Source organism: Schistocerca americana, chromosome 3 (genome assembly GCF_021461395.2).
Source record: "Schistocerca americana isolate TAMUIC-IGC-003095 chromosome 3, iqSchAmer2.1, whole genome shotgun sequence".
NCBI classification, from domain to species: domain Eukaryota; kingdom Metazoa; phylum Arthropoda; class Insecta; order Orthoptera; family Acrididae; genus Schistocerca; species Schistocerca americana.
Genome location: NC_060121.1, coordinates 901,219,966 through 901,242,568, shown reverse-complemented (window position 1 = coordinate 901,242,568; position 22,603 = coordinate 901,219,966). Strand labels below are relative to the sequence as shown.

Genomic DNA, 22,603 nt, shown 5'->3' with positions numbered 1-22,603 from the left:
AATCACTTGCGAAACTAAATCCATTCTTAACAAAAAAAAAAAAAAAAAAATAGAAAAAATAGTGAAGGAAATGACGTGCAGAGCGCGCGCGCGCGTGAGAGAGAGAGATCAAAATGGCTCTGAGCACTATGGGACTTAACATCTATGGTCATCAGTCCCCTAGAACTTAGAACTACTTAAACCTAACTAACCTAAGGACAGCACACAACACCCAGCCATCACGAGGCAGAGAAAATCCCTGACCCCGCCGGGAATCGAACCCGGGAACCCGGGTGTGGGAAGCGAGAACGCTACCGCACGGACACGAGATGCGGGGGGGGGGGGGGAGAGAGAGAGAGAGAGAGAGAGAGAGAGAGAGAGAGAGAGAGAGAGAGAAAAAAAATTATAATAATTAGAATTCACAATGGTTGAAATTTTATGTTTTTACATGAGTTACGTGATCATCAAAGCAAATCAGCATCAGCTACTGGTTAGTGAAGTAAGTAAAGTGTAAATAAATTGTTAGGTGGACTATGTAAAGTAATTGGATAGGTTTGGGTTTAATAACATGTAAAAATTACAAATATATTTGACTTAATAACGCCAATAAGATGAAAAGGAAAGCCGACGGCGTTCTAAAAAGTTTAGTCATTAGCAACTTCATCATTAGACACAGGCAAATATCCCCTGAGTCGAAGCAAAGCAAAGTGAAGTGACTGGATACTGCAAGGATCAGGCAGATCCTGTGGTATCTATCCATTCATATTATAAAAATGTATGAATGTACGTGTCTATATTTCACATCTCCTCCTGAACCAATGGGCCGATTTCAGCCAAACTTGATGCACCCTTGCTGTGAGGCGACGATCTCTGTGGGATAAGAGCCATCTACCTGTCATGTTGCTTTATGAAGTGTGTGTTCTTTGTTAGTTAAGGTCGTTGATTTGTGACAGGAAATTTAGAGTTCTGTAATGTATGTATAGAAAAAGCTAAATGATGTTTAAAATAATGAAATTTTATAATATGTGTATATTTAGAAGATAAACTTTGTATATTGGAAGCTGGTTCATGCTTAAGGCACTTGTGTTTGTAATATGTAAAAGACGTAGGCAAGTCCCTCCGGAACGGAAGTGGTTCGGCGTGATGTAAAAGGTGGTTTTGGCGGTCGAACTGGGCAGCTACTTGGTGGGAACGATACGCAGTTTGTGGTTAGCCGTTGCACGGTACACATCGACGGTGGCAAGGGAGGCAATTGCAAGCCGCTTTGCAAGGACTTTTGCCTCGGGTGTGGATTTGGCTGTTGCATGGTACTCTCGGCAATAAGGAATGGCTCTAACACATTAAAAATCCATCGCCAAGAAGAAATTGTATAGAGTATTCAAACATCAAGAGCGGTGAGTACAGTTAGCCGCCACGTCGCTTGCCACCACAACTTCGCCACTGCTCCACCAACTTCATACATATAGATATGTATCAGAGCATGGATCAGTTAATTTGTGTGAGTGATTTAATAATAATCCAAGTGCTATAAACCTGTGTTTAGAACCCTATCTTTTGTCCTAATCATGAACCTATGCAGGATCCTCGCCTAAATGTTCAGAAAACCGGGCATCTTATTTCAAGTGAACAAGTGATTTATTTACGTTCGTCAAATGTGCAAGCATTAGCAAGTGTTGAAGTTATTTAAAATATTGCTAAAGTGCTCTCAATTTACTGGAAAGTATCGCTCTGCAAAAATTCAGTGCCAGACTGTAAATGTTATTGTCTAAAATACCAGCTTCGCAGGTGATGAGAAAGGCACATAAGCTAAACTTATTTGAAACATAATTTAACCTTGATTACTATCATGAACGATTTATTTGAAGTTAACGGAGCTCAGTGCTGAACAATTTGCCTTGATAAGTAGAAAATATAAACTATTACAAGTGAAGCTAAGAATTAACTTTAGTTGAATTTTGCTACTGAAATAATCATAGAGCTTGAATAGTGATACTATACCAGTTTATGGATTCCCACTATATTCTACTCATATTAGAAAGATAACTGGAATATTATTGCTATTAGGAAATCAGATGTATTTCTTTAAATGGGAGTATAAACTGTGTGACTGTGATATAATTTTTTTATTTTTGTTACTGGTTGTTACATGTCAGTTACGTTAGAAGCCTCTCCATGTCCAACTTTAGTTCGGTACTTCCTGCAGTAACATCTCAGTACTGAGTCACGTAATGATCGTGATTGTGATTGTAACTGTTATTATTTTGCTTTCTATGATTACTGGTTTGTGCATTATTGGTAACTACTGCTACCCACAGCTTAGACTGGCATGTGTCCGTTTGTATCCTGTGTGATGTTCAAAGGGAATCTTTATGAAGTAATGAAAGTCACTTCAAGAACTAATATTCCAGTTTCTGAAATACATATTATCAATTAATGTGCCTAATTGGGCTGGCGATCGTTCGATTTTTCATTCGTAAACTAATTTTACTACTTTCATTATCCCCAAAGTTAAAGCCTGTTTAGCTTTTCTATTAATTGCACTATATTCAAAATTACAGTCCGATACTTTCATTCACTAGGCCAACACGCGGTCAAAATTTTCCAAATTCTCTCAGTTTGTGTCACGGCAGGTTAGATTATACGTGGCTTTTCCTGTGACAGGACTTCAGATTAGGCTGTTATGGAAGAGTGGCGTATAACGAGGCTAGTGTTATAATATGACGTCCTAAACACTGGGATGTATGACAAACTGCAACATGATGCATGACGTTTAAATTTATTATTTCGTGCCGTTAATCCATTCGCAACATACTTCGCGAACAGCATCCACACACGCCGCTGAATGTACCTACACAAGTACACTAACGGAAAAAAATCGCAACGCATAAAGTAATTATTATACAGTAATGAAATTTCTGGAACACATTTGTCTAGGTAAGATATTACAGTGATTAACATTGCAAGATCACAGTTTAGTGTATACGCGAGATAAGCCACTGCAAATGCGAAATGCTGGTACATTCATAACCGGTGTAACCGACTTGCTGAGTGCAAGCACGCACACATGGAAGAATTGTTTTGTACATGTGTCGGATATCAGTTTGTGGTATAGATTTCCAAGCCTGTTGCACTTGGACGGTCAATACAGTGACTGTTAAGCTGTTTGTGGATGACGCTGGAGTTGTCTTCCCATGATGTCCCATATGCGCTGGATTGAAGACGATACGGTGATCGAGCAGGCCAAGGAAACATGTCGACACTCTGTAGAACATGTTGGGTTACAACAGCGTTATGTGGGCGAGCGCTATCGTGTTAGAAATACCTGCTGGAATGCTCTTCATGAATGACAGCACAACAAGTCGAATCACCAGACTGACGTACAGATTTGCAGTCAGGGTGCGAGGGATAACCACGAGAGTGCTCCTGCTGTCATACGAATTCGCACCCCAGACTATAACTCCAGGTGTAAGTTCACTGACTATAGCTCACAGAAAGGTCGGTTGCAGGCCTCTTCCCAATCAAGACAAGGCCATCCCTGGCAAAGAAACAGAACAAGCTTTCATCAGAAAACACAATAGAGCTCCTCTCTGCCCTCCAAAGGGATCTCACTTGACACCACTGAAGCTGAAAACGGCAATGGTATGAGGTCAGTGAATGCACGCTACAGGGCGTCTGTCTCGGTTCAAATGGCTGTGAGCACCATGGCACTTAACATCTGAGGTCCGCTGTCCCCTAGATTCAGAACTACTTAAACCTAAGTAACCTAAGGGCATCACACACATCCATGCCCGAGGCAAGATTCGAACTTGCGACCATAGCGGTCGCGCTGTTCCACACTGAAGCGCTTAGAACCGCTCGGCCACCGAGGCCGGCTGTCTCGGAACTATTCTTGAAATAACCGATTTGTAACGGATCGTTGTGTCGCTGAGGTGCTAGCTTTTGCGCAAATTGCTGCTGCAGATGCAGTACAATGCGCGAGAGTCATACGCCGAACATAATGGCCTTTCCTCTCGTAGTGTTACTTGGTAGTCCGGAGTCCGGTCTTCTTGCGACTGTACATTGTGGTGACAACCAGCTGACAGCAATCATGTACAGTGGCTACATGCCTGCCAGGTCTTTCTGCAGAAGGAACATCCAACTTGTCGTAGCCCTATTACACGACTCCATTGAAACTAACAAGGGGAGGCCGCCAGTTGTGAAATTCAGATTCGATTCATACTGCGCATAATAAAAGCTCATGGCCAGAGGTGTAATGTGGCAAAGCACCAAGATGCACTTCTCAGCCGTTGTCGAGAAAATCGACAGTTAAAAGAAAACGTTGCGGTGAAATACTCTCTACGATTGTCAACTTTGTACAGCGTCGTGGCGCAGCGGTAAGCGCTCGGCTTCGTAAGCCGAAGGTCGCCAGATCGAATCTCGCGCCATGCCATTTTTTTATTATTAGTTTTTGTAATTCATATATATATATATGGACCTTGCCGTTGGTGGGGAGGCTTGCGTGCCTCAGCGATACAGATGGCCGTACCGTAGGTGCAACCACAATGGAGGGGTATCTGTTGAGAGGCCAGACAAACATGTGGTTCCTGAAGAGGGGCAGCAGCCTTTTCAGTAGTTGCAGGGGCAGCAGTCTGGATGATTGACTGATCTGGCCTTGTAACATTAACCAAAACGGCCTTGCTGTGCTGGCACTGCGAACGGCTGAAAGCAAGGGGAAACTACAGCCGTAATTTTTCCCGAGGACATGCAGCTTTACTGTATGATTAAATGATGACGCCGTCCTCTTGGGTAAAATATTCCGGAGGTAAAATAGTCCCCCATTCGGATCTCCGGGCGGGGACTACTCAAGAGGACGTCGTTATCAGGAGAAAGAAAACTGGCGTTCTACGGATCGGAGTGTGGAATGTCAGATCCCTTCATCGGGCAGGTAGGTTAGAAAATTTAAAAAGGGAAATGGATAGGTTAAAGTTAGATGTAGTGGGAATTAGTGAAGTTCGGTGGCAGGAGGAACAAGACTTTTGGTCAGGTGATTACAGGGTTATAAATACAAAATCGAATAGGGGTAATGCAGGAGTAGGTTTAATAATGAATAAAAAAATAGGAGTGCGGGTTAGCTACTGCAAACAGCATAGTGAACGCATTATTGTGGCCAAGATAGACACAAAACTCATGCTTACTACAGTGGTACAAGTTTATATGCCAACTAGCTCTGCAGATGACGAAGAAATTGATGAAATGTATGATGAAATAAAAGAAATTATTCAGGTAGTGAAGGGAGATGAAAATTTAATAGTCATGGGTGACTGGAATTCGTCAGTAGGAAAAGGGAGAGAAGGAAACATAGTAGGTGAATATGGATTGGGGGGAAGAAATGAAAGAGGAAGCCGCCTGGTCGAATTTTGCACAGAGCATAACTTAATCACAGCTAACACTTGGTTCAAGAATCATAAAAGAAGGTTGTATACATGGAAGAATCCTGGAGATACTGAAAGGTATCAGATAGATTATATAATGGTAAGACAGAGATTTAGGAACCAGGTTTTAAATTGTAAGACATTTCCAGGGGCAGATGTGGATTCTGACCACAATCTATTGGTTATGAACTGCAGATTGAAACTGAAGAAACTGCAAAAAGGTGGGAGTCTAAGGAGATGGGACCTGGATAAACTGAAAGAACCAGAGGTTGTAGAGAGTTTCAGGGAGAGCATAAGGGAACAATTGACAGGAATGGGGGAAAGAAATACGGTAGAAGAAGAATGGGTAGCTCTGAGAGATGAAGTAGTGAAGGCAGCAGACGATCAAGTAGGTAAAAGGGCGAGGGCTAATAGAAATCCTTGGATAACAGAAGAAATATTGAATTTAATTGATGCAAGGAGAAAATATAAAAATGCAGTAAATGAACCAGGCAAAAAGGAATACAAACGTCTCAAAAATGAGATCGACAGGAAGTGCAAAATGGCTAAGCAGGGATGGCTAGAGGACAAATGTAAGGATGTAGAGGCTTGTCTCACTAGGGGTAAGATAGATACTGCCTACAGAAAAATTAAAGAGACCTTTGGAGAGAAGAGAACCACTTGTATGAATATCAAGAGCTCAGATGGCAATCCAGTTCAAAGCAAAGAAGGGAAGGCAGAAAGGTGGAAGGAGTATATAGAGGGTTTATACAAGGGCGATCTACTTGAGGACAATATTATGGAAATGGAAGAGGATATAGATGAAGACGAAATGGGAGATAAGATACTGCGTGAAGAGTTTGACAGAGCACTGAAAGACCTGAGTCGAAACAAGGCCCCGGGAGTAAACAACATTCCATTAGAACTACTGATGGCCTTGGGAGAGCCAGTCATGACAAAACTCTACCATCTGGTGAGCAAGATGTATGAGACAGGCGAAATACCCTCAGACTTCAAGAAGAATATAATAATTCCAATCCCAAAGAAAGCAGGTGTTGACAGATGTGAAAATTACCGCACTATCAGTTTAATAAGTCACAGCTGCAAAATACTAACGCGAATTCTTTACAGACGAATGGAAAAACTGGTAGAAGCGGACCTAGGGGAAGATCAGTTTGGATTCCGTAGAAATGTTGGAACACGTGAGGCAATATTAACCTTACGACTTATCTTAGAAGAAAGATTAAGAAAAGGCAAACCTACGTTTCTAGCATTTGTAGACTTAGAGAAAGCTTTTGACAATGTTGACTGGAATACTCTCTTTCAAATTCTGAAGGTGGCAGGTATAAAATACAGGGAGCGAAAGGCTATTTACAATTTGTACAGAAATCAGATGGCAGTTATAAGAGTCGAGGGGCATGAAAGGGAAGCAGTGGTTGGGAAAGGAGTGAGACAGGGTTGTAGCCTCTCCCCGATGTTATTCAATCTGTATATTGAGCAAGCAGTAAAGGAAACAAAAGAAAAGTTCGGAGTAGGTATTAAAATTCATGGAGAAGAAGTAAAAACTTTGAGGTTCGCCGATGACATTGTAATTCTGTCAGAGACAGCAAAGGTCTTGGAAGAGCAGTTGAACGGAATCGACAGTGTCTTGAAAGGAGGATATAAGATGAACATCAACAAAAGCAAAACGAGGATAATGGAATGTAGTCAAATTAAATCGGGTGATGCTGAGGGAATTAGATTAGGATATGAGACACTCAAAGTAGTAAAGGAGATTTGCTATTTGGGGAGTAAAATAACTGATGATGGTCGAAGTAGAGAGGATATAAAATGTAGACTGGCAATGGCAAGGAAATCGTTTCTGAAGAAGAGAAATTTGTTAACATCGCGTATAGATTTAAGTGTCAGGAAGTCGTTTCTGAAAGTATTTGTATGGAGTGTAGCCATGTATGGAAGTGAAACATGGACATTAACTAGTTTGGACAAAAAGAGAATAGAAGCTTTAGAAATGTTGTGCTACAGAAGAATGCTGAAGATAAGGTGGGTAGATCACGTAACTAATGACGAGGTATTGAATAGGATTGGGGAGAAGAGAAGTTTGTGGCACAACTTGACTAGAAGAAGGGATCGGTTGGTAGGACATGTTTTGAGGCATCAAGGGATCACAAATTTAGCATTGGAGGGCAGCGTGGAGGGTAAAAATCGTAGAGGGAGACCAAGAGATGAATACACTAAGCAGATTCAGAGGGATGTAGGTTGCAGTAGGTACTGGGAGATGAAGAAGCTTGCACAGAATAGAGTAGTATGGAGAGCTGCATCAAACCAGTCTCAGGACTGAAGACCACAACAACAACACACACACACACACACACACACACATGCACACACACACACACACACACACACACACACACACACACACACACACACACACACACACATATATATATATATATATATATATATATATATATATATATATATATATATTAATGAATTGCTTATGCATGTTGGTGAAGGCGGATCGCTCTCCAATTGTACCGCCTCCATTTTTCCGTTTTTTTTTAACAGGGTGGACCAAAGCTCTCCCGTCCGCACTGATTTTCGACGATGTTATAAGTTGCGCTAGGGACCGCATCTACCTTCTTTCGAAGTTAGCAGGCAACTACGCTGTTATGCGGTGGCTCGTTTCGGCCCATTCAACATCTGTCCTTCAAGTGTAACGAGCGAGTAACGGAGTTTATATTTCATACCTGCCACAGCAAATTTGTGTTCGTGGGGTCTCTATTCTAATTGGAACGTTTGACTTACGCTATACGTATTCGTTTCGGAATATCGTTTCTACGTCTTCCGTTAACTATACGTGGTTAACATTATGAGGACAATTAATAACATTTGTGAAAAACAACTTTGTTTGCAGAAAACGTAATGATGTTCGAAGTCGCCAGTTATATATATGTATATATATATATTTGAATTACAAAAAACTTGGCGACTTTCGGATTACGAACCCGAGCGCTTACCGCTGCGCCACGACGCTGTAGAAAATTATTAATCGTAGAGAGTATTTCACCGCAACGGTTTCTTTTGACTGTCGACTTTCTCGACATCGGCTGAGAAGTGCATCTTGGTGCTTTGCCACATTACACCTCTGGCCATGAGCTTTTATTATGCGCAGTATGAATCGAATCTGAATTTCACAATTGGCGGCCTCCCCTTGTAAGTGAAGTGTTGATAATGGCGTCTTTGTCGTCTTAAAGGCATTCTTGGCTGTCATCAATTCACACCATCCAATCTCAAAGGTAACTAACGCTCACGACCGCTACAGCGAGTATATTAACTTGACATGCATCATCATAGTGGCGCTACTAGTGCCACTTTTATTCGACTGTTGCAAAATCTGACTAGACATCGCCTTAAACATATCGAAATACGCCTACCAACTTTCATTTACGTCGCGCAACTCCTCCTTGTGGTTCCGACTTTTTCTCGTCGGTGTATGTCATTGTGCCACATATAGTTCAACCGTGAACGCACTCACCTCGCTGTTGAGCTCCCGAGTCATGTGTCGGTGGGAGGACGAGTGGCTGGAAGTGACTGACAATAAGCTCCGTCTAGTCAAGCCCACAACGCGTGTGTGGTGTACTTCCTTTCAGCCCCATCGACGGGACGAGGTTCTCCTCACTCGGCTTCGAATAGGCCACAGCCCTATGACGCATGGCTTCCTGCTCCGGCGAGAGGACCCTCCAATGTGTGGTGCTTGCGGCGTCCAGGTCACTGTGCGCCACGTTTTATTGGATTGCGTTTTATTTTCTGACCAGCGGGCCGCGGCTGACTTGCCAGCGGACCTGCCAACTCTTTTAGGCAACACTCGGACGAATGTGGTTAAAGTTTTAAAGTTCTGTGCCATGTCAAATGTTTTTACAAAGATTTTAGGGAGGGGATTTTAACTTGTTTCCTGTGTGACAAGCTCGCCCATATTTTATGTAAGTGGCCAGACAATGACGATTTCCTGTGTCATTCTTGTTGCTATTTTATCCCTTACCTTAGGTTTTACCTTCTCAGGTCGTATTTTCCCTCTTTTCCTGCTTTCTTTGAGTGTGTTTTTCAGTTTTATTAGGTCTCTCCACATTCGTTCCTTTTACTGTGTGTCAGGGCGCTGATGACCTCGATGTTGAGCGCCCATAAACCCCAACACACACACACACTATAGTTCAAGAACTACGACGTCATAAACACTGAGATGTGTGAAAAAATGCCGCATCTTGCATGAAGTTATAATACTTTTATTCTTTGCTACTAAGACACTCTTAAAGTTGGGTCAGCTTGAGGAAATCCATGACACTTGGCTGCGCTTATGACAACTTTCAACTGTGAAGCGCAAATGACTCCGGGCGAAAACTATAGCCGTTTGTAGTGCTACTTATACATTTGTACATTGCGTATATTTCTTTGTATAGGCCGCGCGGGATTAGCCGAGCGGTCTTGGGCGCTGCAGTCATGGACCACAGCGGCTGGTCCCGGCGGAGGTTCGAGTCCTCCCTCGGGCATGGGTGTGTGTGTTTGTCCTTACGATAATTTAGGTTAAGTAGGGTGTAAGCTTAGGGACTGATGACCTTAGCAGTTAAGTCCCATAAGATTTCACACACATTTGAACATTTTTTTTCTTTGTATAACTCTTTCATAATTTCAAATGTATCTTTATGAATGTAAGGAAATATAATTTTTTCGCTATTATAACGGTGCGGCATCGTTCATAGTAGGATATTAAAAACACACCATCAGGCAGTAACTGTAATTTATTTATTGCCTCTTATGTCAATTAATAGTTAAAGGTATGCCATTTACTAATGAGTAAGTCATTGTCCATTGCGTGGATTACTTTTTGAATAGGACTCCTGCTAAATGACGCCCACTCTGCAGAACACATTCATCTAGGCGGCGTTGGAAGCTTTCCATAACAAGGCGTAACGTATTCCCTGGGACATTGCCGGCGGCAGTCTGATGCGATCCTTCAATTCAGGAATGGTGGCACAACGTGTTCGGAACACTTCTTGCTTCAGGTATCCCCAAAGGAAAAAGTCTGCACATGAACAGTCAGGTGAGCGAGGCGGCCAGGAAATGTCACCAAAACGGGAAATTACTCTACGAAGAAATGTCTGTCGCAAGAAATCCATGCAAATTCTGGCTGTATGCGAGGTCGCTTCATCTCGCTGAAACCATAATTGTTCCACAACCACATCGACCATACCTAGTTGGGGAAGAACGAAGTCTTGCAGCATCTTTAGGTAGCGTTCAGTGGTGACAGTTACAGCCACACCGCTGTCATCCTCAAAGAAGTAAGGGCCAATAATCCGAAAGGAAGCAACTTCACACCACCCTGTGACACGAGAACTGTGCAAGGGCTTGATGTGCCGTTCATGCAGGTTTACATCACTCCAATAACGCATATTTTGTTTATTCATTGAGCCACATAACTCGAAATGAGCTTCATCTGATGTCAGGATGGTGTGCAACATTTGTGGATTTTGGCGAATGAGATCATGAATGAATGGTTAAGCAGAATGTTTCGCGTGAAATCTAATCGCGAGGCCTAATTTCCTGAACAATCTGAAGCTTATATGGGTGAAAATAGAGATCTTCGTGCAATATTCTCCTGAATGACCGATCGGACATAGGCACAGCATGACGACGAGCAGATCTGTTTGGACTACGCAAAAGTGCAGCGCGAACATTTTCCGCGGTTTCTGGTGTCCGCGCAGTTCTTTCACTTCTTCCCGGTTTTCTATTGCAAACAGAGCCTGTTGTTCGAAACGCACGTACCCATTTCACATGGTTCGTCAATCTGGAACTTTCCCATGACGTCCCAAGTTGAAATGTTTCCGAAATAGACGCTGGGTAGCTATGACTGAGTCGTTACTCTTGAAATAACTTTCAACAGCGAAGGAACGATTCTGTGCACTCCACCGCTCCATATCACTGTCATACTCGAAATGGCAGCTCTTTAGTACACGAATGCGTCACGAGCTGGCGCGCATTCCTGCAGTACATCATTGTACTACCCAAGTCAAATTAGGCTATGAACGCTGCGGCACCCTTTACTAAAAACACAAGTCATTTTTTGTTTTTGTTTCTAATAGAAAATTGCAAAATGAATACCCAGTTAACGCCGGATTTCTCTGTTGGTTCCTAATATTTGCAGCCACAGGGACGCAGTTCAGTTAGTTTAAAAAAATAAAAAAATAAAAAAGAGGACAAGCGAGCTCCTACATTCTGTCTAACAATACTGAAGGTCGGGATTATGACTTGCGACGCAACGAAGTAGCTAAGATAAGGCACTCGAAAAGAGGCACATCGGCATCTGCGCTGTGCAAGAAACAAGATGGTGTGGGCCAGCGGCATATTACATTGGTTGTGGCTACAATCTGATATACAACGCAAACTGTGGAACAACTAATGACGTCGGCACTGTCATATCAGCAAAAGTCGAAGGATCTGTCTCTGAGGTGCCACGTTACAATGATGAAAATTGTCTCTCAGGACATTATATGTAAATTGAAGGTGGTGATGGGGGGGGGGGGGGGGAGGGAGGAGAGTGAGATTTTCACTCTGCAGCGGAGGTGCGCTGATATGAAACTTCCTGGAAGATTAAAACTGTGTGCCCGACCGAGACTCGAACTCGGGACCTTTGCCTTTCGCGGGCAAGTGCTCTACCATCTGAGCTACCGAAGCATAACTCACGCCCGGTACTCACAGCTTTACTTCTGCCAGTATCTCCTCTGCTACCTTCCAAACTTTACAGAAGCTCTCCTGCGAACCTTGCAGAACTAGCACTCCTGAATGAAAGGATATAGCGGAGATATGGCTTAGCCACAGCGGGGGGGATGTTTCCAGAATGAGATTTTCACTCTGCCAGGAAGTTTCAAGGAAAGAGATTACTGATGCCAGCTGCATTGGGACATTACGCGGAATTACCGGCGACGTGTGAAAATGTGTGCCAGACCGGGATTCGAACCCGCGATCTCTTGCTTAATAGGGAGGTGCGTTAACCACTGCGTCACTGTTCATCGCAACTGCGCCGACTATCTCGGCTCGAGTCACAGCCGACCCACATTCCCAACGAGCGTCACCTAACCGCGGTCATCGTCCACTTTCTCTGAGATTCTCGCAGGAGGTCGGACGTGCTTCTGCATTCGCACTGAAGAAGGTGGATCCACTGCCCATCTAGGCGAATCAGTTGTATGAGCGCATGGTGTCTACTCTTCCTGAAATGTCCGAAAGAACAGACATCACACGTTCATATAACTTCGGGGTGTCTTACTTTTCCTTTCTGGTTCACTGCATCTAAATTGGCTACCCGGTCTACAGCATTAGTCTGTTGTACCACGTTTCAGAAGTTTCTATACTTTTCTTTTGTGTACTGTTTTTCGTCCAGCTTTCATCTACATACATATGCCACAATCCATCGTACACTGCATGACGAAGGGTACCCTGTATCACTACTCGTCATTTCCTTTCCTGCTCCACTCGCAAATCGAGCGAGGGTAAAATGAATGTCTGTGTGCCTTCGTTCGAGCCCTAAAACTCTTATCTTCGTGATCATTACGCGATATGTACGTTGGCAGCAGAATCGTTCTGCGGTCAGCTTCATATGCCGGTTCTCTATGCTTTCCGAATCGTGTTCCTCGAAAAAGTGTCGCTTTCTCTCCTAAGATTCCTGTTTGAGTTCCTGAAGTGTCTCCATAATACTTGCGTGTTGTTTGTATTATAAGGGGTTGTTTGTGTTGTTACCCTGGCTGATAATTAGACGAATTATATGTCAGGATTTGTAATCAGTGGGTCCTTGAGGTACGGCAATAAGCAAACACCGAGAAGTAAGTTTAAACAGTTTTATTAACAAAGGCTGATTATAAAACACGCACGTTATGCACACCCATCATCACTGTGTCTGACATCCTAATTACGGTCGTATCGAAAGGCTCCGTATTCGCGCCTGAGGCCGCGCTAGTTAATACGGTGCCCTTCGGACGGCGGCCAGTCGCTTACCCCCTGCATCGAACTGCGGCCAGACACATGTGTGCTGACCAAGCAAATTGTCAGCATTCCAGATAGGCCAGCTGGCGAGTGCGTGTTGTCTACCATACGGCTGCGTGCAACACGTAGACCCTTACGGTATCTACTGGTAACAAATCTAGCAGCCCGTCTCTCAATTACTGCGATGTCTTTTTTTTTAATTAGACCTGGTGCAGACCCCAAACACTCAAGCAGTACTCAAGAATAGGTTGTACTAGTATCCTACATGTGGTCTACTTTTCAGATTAACCACACTTTCCCAAAATTCTCCCAATAACCCGAAGTCGGCCAATCGCCTTTCCTACGACAATCCTTACATGTTCGTTCCATTTCATATCGCTTTGCAACGTTATGCCTAGATATTCAATCGACATGACTGTGTCAAGTGGAACACTACAAATGCTGTATTCCAACATTACGTGATTGTATTTCCTACTCATCTGCATCAAACAGTTTTCTACATTTAGAACTACGTGCCATTCATCAAATTAACTATAAATTTTGTCTAATTCAACTTGTATACTCCTACAGCCACTCAACTGCGACATCTTCCCGTATACATTGGCATCATCAGCAGATAAACTGCTGATTGTTGCCCACCCTCTACGCTAGATCATTCATACAGTAAATTATAGCAGTCATACCACACTTCCCTGGGGAACGTCCGAAGATACTCTTGTCTCTGATGAACACTCGTCACCATTTCCGAATAAGGTTACAGTTCACAAACGGCTTTCTAACACTTCATACTTCTGTTTTTCAGAAACATGTTTCTAGCAATTATCAGTCTCCACTTTATATCGTTTCTATCGCAACAATCATAAGTTATTTTGCTGCCCAAATAGGAAACTCATCTGCTGCTTTCAGTTTCTCATTTCCTAGTCTAATCCCTCATGATCGCTTGATTTAGTTCGATTGCATTCTATTATCATTGTTTTACATCGTTTGTTCGAATTATAACTTCTCTTATAACCTCCCTCCAATTCTTGGCCGTCTCTGACAGAATTACGTGTCATCGTCCACTCTTAATTTTTTATTTCCTTTCCTTAAACTTTAATCCCTTTACAAAATTTCTCCATTATTGCTTGCTCTGTATACAGATTAAATAACACGAAGAAAGACGATACGCTTTACTCTTGCACGTCTGTCTCCCTCCCCTCTCATCTTCTACCACCTTTTCATATCCTAGTTGTGAAGTAAAGCCAGGCGTAAAGGCTGTTCTTAGCAGAATGTCCATGAAAATCACAGAGAAGGCTGGTGCGCATGTCATCACCATCTCTACAAAGCACATATGCCGTTTCTCCTGTTTGCTTGAGTGAAATTTATAGTCCTCATCTCCATCAGAAATGTCAACTTCTTGAAGTATACATCGTACCTCTTCAGAATGTTACGCATTCCGATTGCCCACGCTTATTTGAGCGAAGTGACTCCATCAACTGTTTACAGTTTTGTCGAAACGGAGTAGAAACGAGATACTCAAGACGTTGAAACATTTATGAGTGCTCAGAGATAAATATCTTCCTCTTTTATAAGATGCAGACTACAGTCAAAGTGCTGCTTGAGACTTTTTGATTACTGCTACGCACTGCACGAATATTCATTGGAATATTCAGATGCATTATAGATACCTCGTACTTTCTCGCATTCGCTCCATTCAGCATGCTCATAAATAACCGGGCCAGTTACAGGAAAAATTATCAACATATCTCTCCGTAAACTACGAATATCACGAAAATCCTCACTTACGTAACACGATAAATAGCTACAGATATTCTTCTTTTGAGAGCATTTAATCACCTTCATCTCATGTACAAAGGTCTGTTCTCTTCATCACAAGCAGAAGTGGAAATTAAACCACTTTTCACGTTTCCGAGTTATTCGTTCTTGTACGTGTAAATAAATTAAGCAATCAATAAAGCTTGAAAGCTAAAAGAGAAGTTATGCAGCTTACGTCAGAATTAAAATACAGCAAAATAAAGGGGACTCGTACTATAAAATACATGTTGTGGTTCAGTCCCACGACAGTGTCAATGAATATGCATTAAGAGGCCCTTGTATAAAAAGGAAATTCCCTGCACTACTAAATACTTATTTGCTAATTATATTCCTACATATTATAAAAATCCCTGTGTGTGTCTGTGTGTGTATGTGTTTCACATGTTCTCCTAAACCACTGGACCGATTTCAACCAAACTTTGTGCACGTAGCCATTACTGTCACGCTGTCTGGGAAAGGATCACCTGCATATCATAGTTCAGGCATGACGTCATAAACACTGAGACGCGTGAAAAACTGAGAAATTGTGCATGACGTTTAAATTTATTACTTCTTTCTTTGCTACTGACTCTATTCCCAACACATTTTGCAGAATATCCAAATATATCATTGAATGTACCTACAAAAAAATGGTGCAAATTGCTCTGAGCACTATAGGACTTAACATCTGTGGTCATCAGTCGCCTAGAACTTAGAACTACTTAAACCTAACTAACCTAAGGACATCAAACACATCCATGCCCCAGGCAGGATTCGAACCTGCGACCGTAGCAGTCGCGCGGTTCCGGACTGAGCGCCTAGAACCGCTAGACCACCGCGGCCGGCTGTACCTACACAAATATGACATTGTACGACACAAGTTCAAGACATATGCCGACTTAAATACTTAGATGCGTGAAAAAATGTCGCTCCATGCATGAAGTTGTAATACATCTGTTCTTTATCCTATTTTGTCGAAAACTGACATTTTGAGCCCTTGGCTCCGTATAGAACACAGGTTGATTCTTGTATAGAAGATAACAGCAACCAGCCAGTTTGACAATTCATCTAAATAAATAGCATTATAAAAGCTGTCTGGTTGCTGCTATCTTTTCTGTAAGAGTCAGCCTGCATTTATTCTTTACTGCTAAGACACTCCTACAGTGGAGTTAACTTAAGAAAATCCCTGACACCGGGCAGGCAAACGGCTGTAGGCGGAAACAATTGCCATCTGTAGATATATGAGGAGACGTTGCCATAGAGACGTTTACAAAATCGCGTTGTAGACACGGAACCATTTGCACACAGCGCTCAGAAGCTGTCGGATATCATGCTTCCTTACCTGGATACTGTATTTACAAATTTGTACATAAACGTATTTCTTTGACGACTGTTTCGTAATTTCAAAAGGGCTTACATGGAAATAAAATGCTTTCGATACTTCGATAGAAACACAGTCCATATTTTGTTTTCGTTTCCAATAGAAAATAGGCAGAATGAATACCCGGGCAATGGCGGATTTGTCAGATAGTGTTTCAATAAAGTGAAGGTAGAGAGAGTAGTACAAATCCAACAAATAATCGAGGATGCTGGGGTAAGTGTTAGTCTGAGACGTCAGACAACTGATGACTTCCGTCTGCCCCCCCTCCGCCCCCCCCCCCACCCAAAAAAAGAAGTATGAAATAAGTATAGGGTACAATAATTAGAATGATGTTTTGTTACTAAGAGAATAGTGGTGGCTTAAAAAAAGGGGATGAGATAGTAATCATCTCACCTGCAACTAACATGTGCACGCACCGAACTTCTCAGTAGGTGGGTCATGCTTAATTATAGTCGGTATACAAGTGTCCTCACTCTCTGACAGTATTTTACGAACAGTTCCTTTCGTATAAACATAAGACAGAGACGCAAGCACTGATAGTGCAGCTGCCCCTAATATATCTTATTAGCCAGCTTAGCAATTATGTCAAATAAGTGTTGATAACGTGATGTTCTGGTGTAATTATGGAAGTGACTTGCACATAGAATGTCGAACATTCTGTCACCAGAATTGTGCGTATGTGTAAGTTTTGCTTAGCGATGTGGCGTAATGCGCAAAGAAAGTCTGTTGTTACTGACGCGCGAGGAGTTGTTTGAGTACTAGAGAAGGATAAATTCAAAATCAGTTAGAAGACTCACCGCCGAGCAGTAGTTGATGAATTCGTCAACTGTTATCACGCCGTCGTGGTTCAGATCCAGTTTCTGAAAAGAGAAAAGCAGAGTCTGTATAACTGACACAGCTGTGTTTTCTAATTCTTTTGATGTAGAGGGTTACATCTGCAGTGCGTTGCAGTTATAAATAAACAAGTGAGAACTAAGGTCACACAATTTAGTGAACTGACGCGATAAGCGTCACGTACCTTGAAGATCCTCTCCACGTGCTGTTGCGGCGTACGATGCGTGTGTGATGCGTCTTTGGCATCACCCACCAGGTTGTAAATGGCCGAAATCACCTCCAGCATTTCTTGTCTCGTGATACAGCCGTCGTGATTGACGTCATACAGCCTGGAAAAACACCAAAAACTACATTAACATTAAAACAGTCATATTAAATTTTCCTACGCGCTCCTACCCTGTTATCCGGTAGCTGGGTATAATTCAAATGCTTTGACATGCAGGGTGCGTGGGAAGCGAGCTCGTAAGTTTTGATTGATGTTAAGCCTACTTTACACGACGACACTAGGTTGCAGGCTACTGCGCATGCGCGCTGCGCGCCCTTTGCGCAGCTCATTGGGGAAAGTAAACACTTTCTGCGTGTTCCAATTTTAGCGACACTAGCTGCATGAGTTTTGAGATTACACAGGTTCGTAGAGTGTAGACAAACTGAAATATGAAGTGGGGGACGAAGAATAACGGTCGCTTTTTGGATATCTATGCTTTGCATAGGTGTTTGTGGGATTTCAGCGATCATGATTACAAAAATAAGCAACATATTGCTGTTCGTGAGACCGTCATATGCGATCATAACATAGATGGTTTGACAACATCAGAGCTGCTGGGCAAGATTTATTGAGTTAGGAGCACATATACAACTGAATTAAGAAAAATGCAAGCAAGTGTAATTCTAGCTGTGACAATGCTCTCGTCCGTTCGAGTTGGCCGACTCATTTTTAAGGAATATTGTAGTCAGGAGGGAAGGCTATACAAATTCAGGAAGCTGCATTCTTAATTCAATATTCATCTACTTAAAACGTCGCATCAGTGCTCCCCATTCACATACGTTAGAATTTTGAAATATTACAACTGTACAGATCTATCTTCAAGAGATTAGTTTGCAAACCATTCTCTTCTTAATACATCCAGCTTCGAATAATTATTGCTGTTAATGATAATATTTATTTACTTTTAATGTTAATAATTAATGGTGTTTATGAAAAAGCGTCATCACCAACTAAAACCGTATCATATAGTATGCCGTGTGTTCCCGATTGTAATGTACGCAATATGATATGTAATTTCAGTTCTGGCGACAGAGCTTCATGCATTACAGTATCTTTATTCTTTATCGTGTAATTAGCGCTATTTAGAAGAAACGTGAACAGTTATGGTGACATTCCAAGATAATTAAAAGAACTTCTTGCATCTTACGTTATAAAGTATGTCAGCAAGGATGCTGAGCAACCGAGCTGACGTCTTTTCTTCATACAGTCAGGAATCGAAACACGTTTCTTATTTTTTTTTTTCTTATGCAGCGATTCCACGCAACAAGCTTTATCTCCATCACAACTCTTGCGACGTGCAGCTGCCAAAACCTTTGTTTCAGACGCGACTCAGGGACTCACAAAACGACAAAACTGAAGTGTATACTGGTGTCTACAGTCAAATATGGAACCACTTGCGTGCAACTCATTCCACTCAACGAGTGGCGCAACCCAAAGTCGTCGTGTAAACTAGGCTTTAGGATGTTGCACTGTCAGGTTCAGATTAGGTCTGTGACGGTCGCAGGTTAACACAGAAATCGGCGAACATGGAACGAAGACAACATAGTGAGAGCGCTGCATGTAAGGCAATTCATACTAGACGATAAAGACTCCAGACCAGTGGAGGCTGCTATCAAGCGCGAACTAGCTACCCGTCCACACAGCGACTCACTCTCTGACACGCACTGGTACACAATACTCGCTGCACGCTGGCGCGCACCAAACCAAGACTATTGTTGAGGCCAAAAACAAACAGTAATGTATTCATAAAGCTGCATAACAGTATACAGGTTGTTTCAAAAAGAATATATGTATTTACAAAGGATTATTTTGTCCATACTGTCTGATCGCTGCGCCTCGGCTCGGCTGTTGGAGAAACAAATACATAGTCTAGTTTATATTAATAGCCACCAGATGTCAGTTTTCTTCTGTTTTGCTTGGTAACTGTCATTTGTTTAAAATGGCTACTCCGCATCAGAAATCATTTTGTGTTGTCGAATTTGCGAAGTGGAATTCCGTGATTACAGTGCAAAGACGTTTCAGACTGAGGTACAAAATTGATCATCCGAATAGGTGGAACATTCGCAGATGGTATCGACACAGGATGTGCATGTAAAGGAAAGAGTCCTGGCCGCTCTCGTGTTCCCGAAGAAAATGTTGCACGAATTCAAACTGCTTTCCAACGTAGTCCTTAAAAATTAACTCGTCGTGCTAGTCGGGAGTTACAACTTCCTGCAACAAAAATTTGGCGTGTTTTGAGACGTCGGTTGGTTATGAAGCTCTACAAGTTACAACTGCTACAAGCCCTGCGTCCTGATGACAAACGCAAACGTGTGGCATTTTGTAACGAGACTCCTGATGCTATTGAAAATGATAACATTTTCGCACAACGAATCGTGTTGAGTGATGAAGCGGCTTAACATGTTAGTGGTCAGGTAAACAAACACAGTGCTCGAATTTGGGGCCTACAGAACCCACATGCAGTCGTTGAACATGTACGAGATTCGCCCAAAGTTTTGTGCGATATCCCGATCGTCTGTTTACGGCCCATTCTTCTTTGATCGAAACACGGTTAACGATCAGCAGTACCTCGCTATGTTACAAAACTGGTTGTTTCCGAGGCAGCACGAAGATATCTCCATTTTTCAACAAGCCGGGGGACCCTCTCACTGGAGTCACCAAGTACGCGAATATCTGAATGAAACTCTACCGAACCGTTGGATTGGTCGTCACGGAGGACTTAGCATGTCTCAGCTAGGCTCCACGGTTAACGGATTTGGCACCCTCTGACTTCTTCCTGTGGGGTTTCGTTTAAGTCAACGTTTATGTACCACCACTCCCACAGAACCTGAAAGAGTTGTGTTTTTTGTGCTTATATATTTTTGTCCACTCCTGTAGGTGGCTCAAATGTATTACATTAAAGTGTTTCCTTTCTTAGTTTCCGTTTGAAAGAGGAATTGCTCAGAATGCTTTTGGTGATACAACATTTCCTGGCCAGACTCGTCATTAAATTCTCATTTTCTCAGTATCCTAATGAAGTGTAATGGAGGCAGTGCTACCGAGGTAGGGAAAGACGGGTAGTGTAGGATTTGTACACCTTTCCGAAATTATAATATTTTCTGAAGGTTGTATTGAAACATTGTTCTCAATATACACTACTACGATACATTAATTGATGTAATTATAAAACCTGATGTCATAAGAATAACGTTCGTTGCTTTTTTAATATTTCTCCCAGCCTTTGCTTTTTGGTCGTTCAAATTTTTGGAAGGTTATATCGGACATGAACTTACAATTAAAAAAACTTTTTTTTGTTTTGTTTATATTTTTTTGGAAAAGAGTTTTAATTGGATTGCTATTATGAACTTGAACTTGTCTTTCAGCTCACCTAATTTCTCAAAGAAACTGTTGAATTGTTTCTTGCAGAAACCTGCTGCAAGCTGCAAACTCACGCATTAAGCCTTCTTGAAGCCTTGTATTCACATATTTTCAAAAAATCACACTAAAAGTTGTTACCTGCTTTCATTTTTGTCTTACTGAGCCGATTCTTAATTTTCAGTCGTTCTACATATTCCTACACTAAAGATCTTCTCTCCCCTCAAAGGCAGAAACTGGCTATCTAAATTTTTAACATGATTTTGCAACACTGTTTCCTGTTCGTCGCTGGATGTTTTCGGGAAAAAAAGCTAATAAGTTTTTCTTGCAAAGGGTTTCATGCCCACCTCCTAGTTTTCCCGTACGGCTTTAGTCTATTCCTTAATGACCTTCTTGAAATAATGTTTCTTGCTCGCTTCCGTAATTGTTACTTCAAGAAGTCGATCTTTTGTACGGCTCCCTTCATGTTATTTTCATGCCATTTATGTCTTGACTTCTCCATCTTTGCCTGTTAAAAGAAAAATGCCGTACATATTTAAGTCTTCACGCTGTCTCTTTGTCCTGAAAAGACCGAAATTGCTTCGTCCAGTACTACCCAAACGTACAGCTGTGGTAGTTTAACATTACCATTGTTATTACTTGGGCTAGACAATGTCACAGCGTACAAAATTGACGACACCAGTTGTACAATGTCTAAAGATACAATAAAAAATCGAATATTACTTTCTTGCAAATAAAACACAACACTCCACAGCCGAGCTCGCTAGCAGTAGGTTATTATTACCACCCCGAGGAGGGATGTATTTGTAGGTGCAGTTGAAATGGTTACCTATGGGCAACATTATGTTACAAACAACCAGAATCTTTCGCAAATCTCAAATCGTAACTTCCGTCAATCACTCTACCTTCTAAAGCCCAGACAAGTTCTGCTGCATACCAAGCGGGACTAGAACTCCTAGAAGAAAGGATATTGTGGTTCTATGGTTCAACCACAGTATGAGCATTTCAGTCTACAGTGGAGTGTGTGCCAATGTGAATCCTACTGGCATACTAAAACTGTAGTGGACTGGAATCCGAACCCAGAACCTTGTCTTGACTGGATGTTTCAAAATGATGATTTGCGACTTCAGAAGGCTGAAGCTTATCAGGAACCATTCCAGTGTGGTGCGACTGTTATAGGTCAGACCACACGCAGCGTAGAAGCATACTGCAGTAAACTAGCTATGACAAAAACAAAAGTCTGTTATTGGTGAGTACTGTGTGTCCAGAAAGGAAGGGATTTAGGTGTGAATTTCCCGTCGACGAGACGAGGCCTAAGTTCGGTTTGGGAAATAATGTAGAAGGAAATTGACCGTTCTCTTTCAAAGAAATCATCCTAGAATTCGCCTTAAGCGTTTAGAGAAATCACGCGAAACCTAGTTCTGGATGTCTGGACAGGGATTTGAACCGACGTCCTCCCGAATATAAGTGCACAGTATTTTACCACTGCACTCGCTATTGTGTCCTCATATGACGTTCATCGGAACATAAGAAGACAACAACATCGTTCTGGGACTATTACTACAGAATCCA

General features: G+C 42.1%; 1 protein-coding gene across 1 annotated transcript in view; it reads right to left on the bottom strand.

Moving 5' to 3' along the window:
• LOC124606485 (Kv channel-interacting protein 1-like) overlaps nucleotides 1–22,603 on the bottom strand; it is a 210,847-nt gene that overhangs the window by 20,384 nt on the left and 167,860 nt on the right. Inside the window, exons 4-5 of the mRNA XM_047138468.1 lie at nucleotides 17,597–17,741; nucleotides 17,376–17,438 (exon numbers count right to left, since the gene is read on the bottom strand). Coding sequence (XP_046994424.1) covers nucleotides 17,376–17,438; nucleotides 17,597–17,741 — 208 coding nt within the window. The remainder of the gene's footprint in view (nucleotides 1–17,375; nucleotides 17,439–17,596; nucleotides 17,742–22,603) is intronic.